The 12398-nt window shown below is 49.9% G+C and overlaps 1 protein-coding gene across 4 annotated transcripts in view; it reads right to left on the bottom strand.

Annotated features, from left to right (window-relative positions):
• The window catches only part of FAM117B (family with sequence similarity 117 member B), a 92649-nt gene extending 80479 nt beyond the window's left edge, over positions 1-12170 (bottom strand). Inside the window, exon 1 of one of the 4 annotated variants that reach the window (XM_059702812.1) lies at positions 11336-12170. In XM_059702812.1, the coding sequence (XP_059558795.1) occupies positions 11336-12110 (775 nt within the window). In that variant the 5' untranslated portion in view covers positions 12111-12170. The remainder of the gene's footprint in view (positions 1-11335) is intronic. The other 3 variants (XM_059702811.1, XM_059702814.1, XM_059702810.1) reach the window with 3 other exon arrangements.
• Between the last annotated feature and the right edge of the window lie 228 nt (positions 12171-12398).

Here is a 12398-nt window from a genome sequence, read left to right as displayed (position 1 = left end):
TCCTTTTACAATGGATATCAAATCACAATGTACACTTTAAATGTCTTGCAATTTTATTTGTTAATTATACCTCAATAAAAAAAGAAAAGAAAATCAAATCTTTACAGAAGTTAACTACAATATGGTGTGGCACTAAAAGTTTCAGTCATAGGAGTTTGGAACTCCCAAACCACCTGTACTAGTTCAACTGGTTCCTGTGTTGCTTCAATGACAATAGAGCATCCCAAACCATGGCCCTAGGTATTACATTATAAAGGTTCTAAAACCTGATCAGCTACTGACTTAAAGGCTGTAGTTCCTGTTATCCACAAAATCATTTAAAAAGAAGAAGGGATATACTAGACATAATTATTTGTTCAAAAGGGGGGAAACCCTAGCAAGTGTGGCTCAGTGGTTAAACCATGAACCAGGAGATCATGGTTCGATTCCTAGTCAGGACACATGCCCAAGTTGTGGGCTCAATCCTGTGTGGGGCATGCAGGAGGCAGCCGATCAATGATTCTCTCTCATCATTGATGTTTTTTTCTCTCTCTCTCTCCCTCTCTCTTCCTCTCTTTTCCTCTCTCTCTAAACAGAAAAAAAATCAACAAAAACATATTTTTTAAAAATAGAAAAAATATCCTCAGGTGAGGATTAACAACAACAAAAGTACAGTACAAGTCTAAGATGCTGCAAATATTAAGTTCTGATACCCTACTTTCTCCTGATTATTAGTCTAGAGACCTCCATCTCTTGTTGCTCTTGCCACTTCCTCCACCCCAACAACCAACCAAATTCATACACAACATAATGCATCCAAAGTAAGGGAGAAATTAGCAAAAACACAACTTGCTATCTACGTATCAGCCACACTGCAAAAAATAACTTTTACACATACTGTACGAAAGCCATTTTTTCTAATGATGAGTTTTCAGATTTTCTTTTGGTGCTTCTAGTCACTTTTTTTGTTTTAGAGTACAGCAAAATCACAGTGGGTAGAGATCAGGCTTTTAAGGTCTGTACTAGAGTCTGGTAACCTGCATTTTTACCAAGGACCCTAAGTAATTCTGATAAAGATAAACTAGACCACACTCTGAGAAACATTTCTGGATGTTCACAGGCAATATTCTCTCTAACATGAAATTTCATACAACCATGAAAACTAAGCCTACATTGGCAATTTATGTTATATCCACTAAAACTAGAAGCAAACTAATATGATACACAATAGCCAACTTTTATGATGAGGTACAGTACTCTTTTAAAATTTTCTCTCATGTCATCCTTACCACCAGATGAAAATGACATCCATCACTACCTTTTTCATACAAATGAGAAAGATAAGGGTCAGAAAGTTATTCACTTTCCAATATCACATGGTTTCTAGGTGGCAAAACAGGTATTAAATCCAGACTGTCTACCCAAAGCCGATGCTCCCAACCTCCATGTTATGCTACCTCTCCATTTATAACATATACTAGAGGCCCGGTGCACAAAAATTTGTGCACTCGGGGGGGAAGGGGGGTCCCTCAGCCCGGCCTGTGCCCTCTCGCAGTCTGGGACCCCTCGGGAGATAACGCCCTGCTGGCTTAGGCCTGCTCCTGGGTGGCAGAGGGCAGGCCCAATCCCTAGGTGCAGCCTCTGGTCGGGCTTAGAGCAGGGCCGATTGGGGAGTTGGGGCGCCGCCCCCAGTCATGCACAGAGCAGGGCGTATCGGGAGGTTGCGATGCCACCCTCAATCACACTCAGGGTAGGGCCAATTGGGGGGTTGGGGCACCGCCCCGTCACACTCAAGGCAGGGTCGACGGGGAGGTTGCGGCGCCACCCCCTGTCACGCACAGAGCAGGGCCAATCAGGGGGGTTGGGGCTCCGTACCCTGTCATTCACAGAGCAGGGTCTATCAGGGGGTTGGGGAGCTCCCCCCTGTCACGCACAGAGCAGGGCCCATCAGGGGGTTGAGGAGCTCCCCCCTGTCACTCACAGTCTAGGGCCGATAGGGGAGTTGGGGCACCACCCCGTCACCCACAGAGCAGGGCCAATCAGGGGGTTGGGGCACCGCCACTGTCACACTCAGGGCAGGGCCGATGGGGAGATTATGGCTCTACCCCGTCACACACAGAGCAGGGCCCATGGGGGGAGGGGGGGTTGGGGCGCCGCACCCTGTCACACACAGAGCAGGGCCGATCAGGGGGTTTGGGCACTACCCCCTGTCATGCTGATCCCGGTGCTGGGAGGCATATAACCCTTTTACTATATAGGATAGAGGCCTGGTGCACAGGTGGGGGCTGGCTGGTTTGCCCTGAAGGGTGTCCTGGATCAGGGTGGGGGTCCCCACTGGGGTGCCTGGCCAGTCTGGGTGAGGGGCTGAGGGCTGTTTTCAGCTGGTCACACACCCTTCAGGGTGGGGGTCCCCACCGGGGTGCCTGGCCAGTCTGGGTGAGGGGCTGAGGGCTGTTTTCAGGCTGGCGGGTGACAGAAGCACCCAACCGCTCTTTTCTTTTTTTTTTTTATTCTGGGCCAGCTTTAGCTCTGAGGCTTGGCTCCAGCTCTGAGGCCTCAGCTACTGAAAGTAGGTATCTGGTTTGTTTCGGTTCTATAATCGAAAATCTGTATCAACTCTAGCTCTGAGATCCTGGCTGGCTGAAAGCTGGTTTCTGGGGTTTTGTTTAGCCTCTATATTTGTTACTATGTTTCTTAAACTGCAAGCTCAGAGGCCGGCAAGGCAAGCGGGGAACGTTGGTTTCCTCCCTCACTGAAGCAAGCAAGCCTCATGTTAGTTTCAAGCTGCCTGGCTGCCGGCCACCATCTTGGCTGGCAGTTAATTTGCATATCTCGCTGATTAGCCAATGGGAAGGGTAGCAGTCCTACGCCAATTACCATGTTTCTCTTTTATTAGATAGGATTAGAGGCCCGGTGCACGAAATTCATGCACAAGTGGGGGGGGGGGTACTTCAGCCCATCCTGCACCCTCTCCAATCTGGGACCTCTCGAGGGATGTCCAACTGCCCAGTGGGATTGGGCCTAAAAAGGCAGTCGGACATCTCTTTCATAATCCAGGACTGCTGGCTCCCAACCGCTCGCCTGCCTCCCTGCCTGATTACCCCTAACTGCTTCTGCCTGACAGTCTGATTACCCCCTAACCACTCCCCTGCCAGCCTGATCGACGGCCTAACTGCTCCCCTGCCAGCCCAATTTCCCCTAACTGCCTTCCCCTGCCGGCCTGATCACCCCCAACTGCCCTGCCTTGCCAATCTGGTCGCCCCCAACTGCCCTCCCCTGCAGGCCTGGTCCCCCCAAACTCTCCTCCCCTGCCAGCCATCTTGTGTCCACCTGGGGACAGCCATCTTTGACCACATGGGGTGGCCATCGTGTGTGTGGAGTGATGGTCAATTTGCATATTACTATTTTATTAGACAGGATATTTGACATTTTATTAAGATGAAATGAGGTAAAAAGAGGAAAGGCACAAAAACAAACCTCACCTTTTTCATTATTTTATCTACAGTTAACACTGTTGCCAACTCACCTTTCTCTAAGCCTTTCTCAGTTTCTAATGACAAACCACATTGCCATGGACACAGCAGGCACTGAAGGTGGGAACACAGATTGGTGTAGCCATTATGGAAGACACTGAGGAGGTTCATCAAAAAATTAAAAATGGGCCCTGGCCAGTGGTGGGTCAGTTGTAGGAGTGTCATCAAAAGGTCCCAGATTTTAAAACCAAGATGGTGGCATAGGTAAACACCGGAAATTGCTGCCTCCCACAACAACTTCAAAAATACAACTAAAAGACAAAACAGACATCATCCAGAACCACAGGAAGGCTGGCTGAGTGGAAATTCTACAACTAGAAGGAAAGAGAAAAGCACACTGAGACTCAAGAGGAGGTGCGGAAGTGAATTGCAGAGGTATGGAGGCTCAAGTGCTCACGCGGAAGGGGGCTGGCACCTGAGGACGCCGCTGTCTTTTTGAATTGGGAGGGAGTCACAAGCTCCTGACTGCTCTGAACTCCAGTTCCCGGAAGTCTCTGGGGACCCAGGACTCATACAGGGAGAAACTAAACTGTCTGGCAGCAGGCAGAACTCGGAACTTGAGGGAGGCTTTCCCTCAGAGGTGCTTGCAGCAATTACCAGGACACTGAGACGCGCGGCTCCTTAGGGCAGGGCTGAGGATCAGCCATAGCTGCTTGCTCCACCCTGTTGATTCCCTGAGACCCTGCCCCGCCCAGGCTGTGGCAGAGGCTTTTGCATATGAATGCCCTGGCCCTTTGCAATCTGAAAATTACCTAACAAACTGGAGCTGGGCCAGACAGACCCAGAACTTCCAAGAGAAGGCCCAAGGCCCCACAGCACCTTGCATTGCTTCACAGCTGGGCCTCATCTGGGCACCTCCAAACCCCAAACAAGGAAGGGGAATCTGCAGACCTCTTCGTAGCTCCTGCTGGGTAGCCTCAGGCAGAGGCTAAACTAGCACCTCCTTAGATCCAAGAGCCAGTGTACCCAGTGGTCAGAGTGGGACCATCCAGACTACAACTCCTCAGATCCATAAGGGACACACTCAGTGGGCAGATTCAGTGAGCACCAAAGCCCCACTGAAGCAAGTCTTGACCCAGAGGGTGTCTTCAGCACAGTTCTCCCACTGCAGACACAGCTGATTCTCAAGGCCAATTGGCCTGGAGGTCAATTCCTCCCAGTGATACCTACAACAATCAAGGCTTAACTACAACAAGACTGTGCACAAAGCCCACAAAGGGGTGCACCAAGAGTGTCCACCTCAGGTAATTGGGGAGGCTGAGCCACTGGGCCCTATAGGACACCTAGCACACAAAGCCACTCTACCAACACAGGGAAGCATTAAAAATGTGGAGACAAAGAAACAGGTCACAAATGACAGAAATGCAGGAAAGCAAACAACTGGATATAGAGTTCAAAACCATGGTTATAAGGTTTTTCAAGAATTCTCTGGAAACCACCGATAAATTTAGTGAGACCCCTGAGGATATGAAAAAGGACCAACTAGAAATTAAGCATACACTGACTGAAATAAAGAATAATATACAGCGATCCAACAGCAGACAAGAGGATCACAAGAATCAAGTCAAAGATTTGAAATACGAAGAAGCAAAAAATACTCAACAGGAAAAGCAAAAAGAAAAAAGAATACAAAAATATGAAGATAGTGTAAGGAGCCTCTGGGACAACTTCAAGCGTACCAACATCAGAATTATAGGGGTGCCAGAAAAGAGAGGGCAAGACATTGAAAACCTATTTGAAGAAATAATGACAGAAAACTTCCCCTACCTGGTGAAAGAAATAGACTTACAAGTCCAGGAAGCACAGAGAACCCCAAACAAAAGGAATCCAAAGAGGACCACACCAAGACACATCATAATTAAAATGCCAAGAGCAAAAGACAAAGAGAGAATCTTAAAAGCAGCAAGAGAAAAACAGTCAGTTACCTACAAGGGAGTACCCATACGACTGTCAGCTGATTTCTCAACAGAAACTACGCAGGCCAGAAGAGAGTGGCAAGAAATATTCAAAGTGATGAATAGCAAGAACCTACAACCAAGATTACCTTATCCAGCAAAGCTATCATTCAGAATTGAAGGTCAGATAAAGAGCTTCACAGATAAGAAAAAGCTAAAGGAGTTAATCACTACCAAATCAGCATTATATGAAATGCTGAAAGGTATTCTTTAAGAAGAGGAAGAAGAAAAAGATAAAGATAAAAATTATGAACAGCAAATACATACCTATCAACAAGTGAATCTAAAAATCAAGGGAATAAAAAATCTGATCAACAGAGTAAACTGGTGAATATAATAGAATCAGGGGCATGGAAAGGGAGTGGACTGACAATTCTTGGGGGGAAAGGGGTGTAGGGGTGCAGGAAGAGACTGGACAAAAATCGTACACCTATGGATGAGGACAGTGGGAGGGGTAAGGGCAGAGGGTGGGGTGGGAACTGGGTGGAGGAGAGCTATGGGGGGGGAGGGGAACTGTAATAATCTGAACAATGAAGATTTAATTTAAGAGAAAAAAAAAAAAAAAAGGTCCCGGATTTGATTCCCATTTAGGACACATGCCTAGGTTATGGGTTTGATCCCTGGGCCTTATTGAGGCTCATGCAGGAGGCAACCAATCAATGTTTTTTTCTCTCTCTCTCGCTCTCTCTCTCCCCCTCCTCCCCCCCTCTAAAAATCAGTAAAAAAAAATCCTCGGGTGAGGATTTTAAGAAAATATTAAAAACGAAATTTCCTTATGACCCAGTGATTCCACTTTTGTGAATATATCCAAAGGAACCTAAAACACTAATTCAAAATAATATATGCACCCCCTATTTTCATTGCAGCATTATTTACAATTAAAGGCCTGAGGCACGAAATTTGTGCAAGGGGCTCAGCTCTCGCAGCCGCGGCAACCTGCCTCGGCCCTCACAGCTGCGGCGGCTTGCCTTGTGGCTTGCCTCGCCCCTCGCAGCCCCGGCTTCCTCCAGAAGTACGTCAGCAAGGTAGTTTGGCTGTCCAGTCTAATTAGCATATTATGCTTTTATTAGTATAGACTAGAGGTCCAGTGCACAAAATTCATGCATGGGGGGTGGGGGTCCCCTCAGTCCAGCCTGCACCCTCTCCAATCTGGGACTCCCCAGAGGATATCGACTGCCGGTTTAGGCCCAATCCCTGGGATCGGCCATCAGAAATCCATCTCACAACCCAGGACCGCTGGCTCCTAACTGCTCCCCTGCCTGCCTGCCTGATTGCCCCTATTTGTTCCCCTGCCAGCATGATCACCCCTAACCGCCTCTGCCTGCCGGCCTGATCGCCCCTAACTGCCCCCATGCCGGCCAGGTCGCCCCCAACTGCCCCCCACCGCTGGCCTGGTCGCCCCCAAATTCCACCCCTACCAACCTGTTCGCCTCCAAATGCCCCCCTGCTGGCCCAGTCACCCCCAACTGCCCCTTCCCTGCTAGCCTGGTCGCCCCCAACTGCGCCCCCTGCAGGCCTTGTCACCCCACGCAGCCTGTTGTTGAGTCACTTGGTTGTCCCTCACTAACCCCCCTGCTGGCCTGATTGCCCCACGCAGGCTGTTTGTTCAGTCGTTTGGTCGTCCCTCACTAACTTCCTGCCTGCCTGTTCGCCCCACGCAGCCTGCTGTTTGGTCATCCGTCCAGTTGTTTCGGTCATGAGGGCCCCTGGCTTTTTATATATTAGAATAGTCAAGGTATGGAAGCAACTCAAGTGCCCATCCAGAGATGAATGGATAAAAAGGCTGCGGTACATTTACACAATGGAATACCAATCGGGCTTAAAAAAAGAATGAAATCTTACATTTTGTGACAGCATGATGGACCTAGAGAGTACTATGCTAAGTGAAATAACTCAGAAAGAGACATACCATATGATTTCACTTATATGTGAAATCTAATGAACAAAATAAACAAAATAGAAACAGACTCATAGATACAGAGAACAGAATGACAGTTATTAGAGGGGAGAGGGGTTGGAGAGCTGGGTGAAAAAGTAGAAATTGGTAGTAACAGTACAGTCGCAGAGATGTAGATTACAGCATAGCGAATGTAGTCAGTAATATCAATGATAACTGTATGGGGACAGGTGGATACTTGAAGCAGTGATACATGATTTTCAAACCACTTTGTTGTACATCTGAAACAAATACAGAATATGGGATGTAATTGAAAAAAATTAATTATCTGTCAGAATGGGTGCTTGGATTACCTTATCACAACGATTTTCAACCCTTTTTATCTCATGGCACATAAACTAATTACTAAAATTCTGTGGCACACCAAAAAAATATATTTTATGCTGATCTGACAAAAAAAAATAGGTATAATTTTGATTCATTCACACCAGATGGCTATTGTTGTGTTGGCTACTGTCATTTTTTTTTATTTCACAATCTAAGGGAAATGAGTTCAGGGCCCGTGACTAGTCAGGTATTGCATGTTTTAAAAATTCTTGCGGCACACTGGTTGAAAATCACTGCCAAATAGTAGTCAAGAAAAGGGGAGTTCTCAGAGCCAATGATTAGCTCTAAACCTGGAGGAATAAGGCAACTGTGTAGGAATCCAACCCTCTAAGGATCCTGAGACGTTCAACTCAAGGACTTTTAGATACTGGATCCCTAATAAGGTTATGGCATCCAGTTCATCCCAGAGACACCCAGAAAGTGGTAGCCTGATCTACATGGACCCTGGAATTTGAGTCAGATGAGGTTTACAAAACTATATAAGGTGGACACTTCCCCTCTACCAGTAAAGATTTCTAAATTCCACTGAGGCTGTAAACTGACCTCTAATCTAAAAGACTCTTCCTTAGGCCCTGGCTTTTTAGCTCAGTTAGAGATCAAAGCATCATCCCAAAAAGCTAAGGTTGGGGGTTCAATCTCCGGACAGGGCACATGAAACAACCAAGGAAAGCATAAATAAGTATAATAACAAAGCAATGTTCTCTCTCTCTCTCTCTCTCTCTGTCTCCCTTCCTCTCTCTAAAATCAATCAATAAGTAAAATAGCCCTACACAGTTTGGCTCAGTGGATAGAGCATCGGCCTTCAGACTGAGGGTCCCAGATTCGATTCTGGTCAAGGACACATGCTCGATCCTCAGTAGGGGTCATGCAGGAGGCAGCCAATCAGTGATTCTCTCTCATCGTTTTTTAAAATATATTTTTATTGATTTCAGAGAGGAAAGGAGAGGGGAGAGAGAGATAGAAACATCAGTGATGAGAGAGAATCATTGATTGGCTGCCTCCTGCATGTCCCCTACTAGGGATGAGCCCACAACCCAGGCATATGCCCTTGACCGGCATCGAACCTGGGACCCTTCAATGCGCAGGCTGGCACTCTATCCACTGAGACAAACCAGCTAGAGTCTCTCTCTCATCATTGATGTTTCTATCACTCCCTCTCCCTTCCTGAAATCAATAAAAATAAATAAATACTTTTTCCTTTTCTCTCTTTCCAGTTTTAGTCTGAGAAAAAAAGCAAAATGCAAATGGTCTAGTTTGTGCTACGAAGACTTGAAATCTGAAAATTGTTCTACTCTGCATGGAAATTCACTAGAGTGAAACAATACAATCCTGGGAAGGAAGCTATCAGACATTCACTTCAGCATAACTTAGTAACAGATGGTATCCCTTTTCAGTTGAGAGTGCTGCATTAGAGGAAAAAGTTGTTTTAGTTTTGGGGGGTTTTTTTGGAGGGTGGGTAATGAGAGGGTTAATTTAACAGCATGAATACTCTAAGGAATAACAGATCTGAGGAAAGGGAGCTATGGGAAGCATGACGAATGGGCACATTAGGAACCTGAGATCCCTGGAAATCCAACAACTCAGTTCTAGAGATCAGAAGGAAAGAGCACCTTTCTCCACACACAGCCAATACCTAATTTTACCCTCTCTCCCTAGACTGCCGCTCTGCTTCAAGGGTCAAACCGTTAAGAGGGTAGCCAGAGTGCATTCTCAGAATGCAGCCACCACCTCCTACCAACCTACCTCCACCTCTATGCCCACTTAAGCAGCTCTCCTTCCCTTCCACCTGCCACGCACTATGCCAGCTCCAGAGGGCTGAAAGTAAACTGAGGCAATTATGGTCACCAGGTATCTCAAAGAGTTACTTCAAAAACTAAGCACATGCAACTTTGCTGTGCTATATATTTCCCAGGTTCTATCTTATACATCATAAAGCTACTGCCTTGATATAAGGTAAAAGATAGGATTGAAGTATCTCGCAGCAGAGTTCAAATATCAACTCTAATAGTTGTTACTTAAGCTCTTTAAAACCTACTGTGAAAATTAAAATGGGAACTTGTAAGTAAATCACCCACCATTATAGCAGAAGCTCAGTAAAGTGGTAGCTATTTTTTGAAGAGGATGTAGTACTTTTAACAATCAGTTTTTAAAAAGCACTTTGCATTTTCAAAATATTTAAATCAGTACTCTTGCTTTAATTAGAAAACACTATTGATCATTTTTCAGGGCAATTCTCTCCAAAAAATCTGGTAAAATAATATATGATAAAATAAATAGTAGGAAAGGTTCACCCTACTCCCTGCATTTCTGAATGAACCTTTGAAATCACTTCATCTGTTTTATTTGGTTAGGAAGTACTGTACAAAGTTTCCTGAAATTCCCAGCCATTCTGCCTGAAAGATTTTAACAGAAATTCCCCAGAAAAAGGAAAGACAAAGGTCTATGTTGACAGTATTAACACGCAAACTAAAAACCATCCACATCTTTCTTCACTAGGTCCTAACAGGAAGGCAATCAGATAATAAATTTTACCTCTGTTTCCCCAATCCGAATGTCTCTATTGAGTTTCTCTTTATGAATGACTCCACGAGAACCCAACAACTCAGTTCAAGACCTTTCCAGGGACCTTGCTCAGGTGTAGAGGAAAACAACCAATTTTAGGTCCAGAAAATGATCACAGAAAAACCCCAGATTTTCTTTCGCTTTTTTTAGAAAAACAAAGGAATGGTTTTACATCCTAAGCACAGAATCAGTCGGTATACGAGAAAGACACGCAGACCCTGGGACAAAGCCCATAACCGTCCAGAGCAGCGGTTCTCAACCTGTGGGTCGCGACCCCTTTGGCGGTCGAACGACCCTTTCACCGGGGTCGCCTAAGACCATCCTGCATATCAGATATTTACATGACGATTCATCACAGTAGCAACATTACAGTTATGAAGTAGCCACAAAAATAATTTTATGGTTGGGTCACAGCATGAGGAACTGTATTTAAAGGGCCAGAAGGTTGAGAACCGCTGTTCCAGAGGAACCTGCTTCCTTCCCTGCGCTCCGCGCCAGCCCCTTCCCGAGGCTACGGACGCGCTCACACTCTCCCGGGCTCAGACTCTGCGGGTACCCGCAGCTGCCGCGCTGACGTTTTCAGTCCCGCAAATCTGGGCTGTGTGGGGAGAGAAATACTCAGCAGCCGCGTGCCACCTTCACATGAACCTTGTCACTCGGACGAGGGGACAGCCCGCGCCCCGCCTCACCGCCAGCGGAGGGTGGGCAGGTCCGCAGGAAGCGGCCGGCGGCCAGGGGCCCGGGTTTACCGTCCACACACATCGGAACAAGCACAGGTGAGCGGCGGCCCCGCCGCGGGCGCGGACAAGCGGGGACTGGCTGAGGCGAGGGATGAATGAGGCGGGCAAGGACCTGGGGGGGGGGGCCGCCGCGGGATGGGGGGGCCGCCGCGGGGCAGGCGGGTCCGCCCCACTCGGGCCCCGCCCCCGGCCGCCCCGGCCCCGCCGCAGCGCCGCAGTCCCCGCGCGGTAGCGACGCGCACCCCGGCCCCTGCCCCGCGCCGCCCGGCCCCCAGCACTTACCTGCTTTGCAGACCGGGGCGCTGGGGCTCCGCCTCTCCGGGGAGCAGCGGCTCTGCTCCGGGGACCGCCTCCGGTGGCGGACGCGGGCCGGGGGTGGGGCCGCGCTCACCTCGCCCGTCCACAGGTGGGTGGGCGACGAACACGGCGACGACACGGTGCCCAGCAGCGGCGGCGGGGCCGGCGGCCGCGGGGGGCTCCCGCGGGCTCCGGGCGCGGCGCCGCGCGTGGGGCTGGTGCCTCGCGTGGAGGTGGCTGACGCGCCCGTCTGCGTGGCCACGGTGGGGCTGGTGCGCGCGGCCGCACTCCCGCCGCCGCGCGTGGGGCTGGTGCTGCGCGAGGCCGTGCGCAGGCCCCCGCCGCCCGAGGGGCCTGAGGCGCCGCCACAGCCGCCGCCGTTGTTGCCGCCGCCGCCGCCGCTGCTCCGCGTGGGGCTGCCATGTTGCTGCTGCTGCTTCAGCTGGAACGGAACCGTCGCCCTCATGGGCTGCAGGCGGCTCCCGGCGCCCCCGGTCGTGGCGACCGCACCGCCCCCGAGGGCGCCGGCCGGCGTGGGGGACCCATTGCGCCTCATCCGCTGGGACATGGTCCACCCTCCCCGGTGACTGGGCGAGACGGGGGCGGGGGCCGTTGCTGGGTTGAAGGGGAAAAGGTTCTCGAGGCCGAAGAGAAGGCCCCCGCGACGGGGTGACGAAGCCGAAATCCGGGGTGCGGGGGGCGCCCGGGCCGCGGCCGGCAGCGAGGAGGTGGTGCAGCCGCCGCCGCCGCTTCTCCTCATCAACAATAGTGTCTCCGCCGCTGCCCCCGCCCCCCGCGCACGCCCATTGGTGCAGCGTCAGCCGCGCTCGAGCCGCTCCGCCGCGCCCATTGGCTGCCGGCAGCTCGGGCCCTGGCCCCCGGGGCCTAACAGAGCCTGGCTTTGCGCGGAGACCGTCCGCTCTTTAACGAGAGCAGCCCGCCCCCGGGATGGGGTGCGGGGGGAGCGGGGAGCCGGCCGTGTGTATGTGTAGCGCGTGCGCGCGCGCCAGTGTGTGTACACGTGAGTGCGCGTGCGCGCGCCTGGCCC

This window comes from Myotis daubentonii, chromosome 7 (genome assembly GCF_963259705.1).
Source record: "Myotis daubentonii chromosome 7, mMyoDau2.1, whole genome shotgun sequence".
In the NCBI taxonomy this organism is placed as follows: Eukaryota; Metazoa; Chordata; class Mammalia; order Chiroptera; family Vespertilionidae; genus Myotis; species Myotis daubentonii.
The sequence above is the reverse complement of the archived record's forward strand: the minus strand, read 5'-3'. Positions and strand labels throughout refer to the sequence as shown.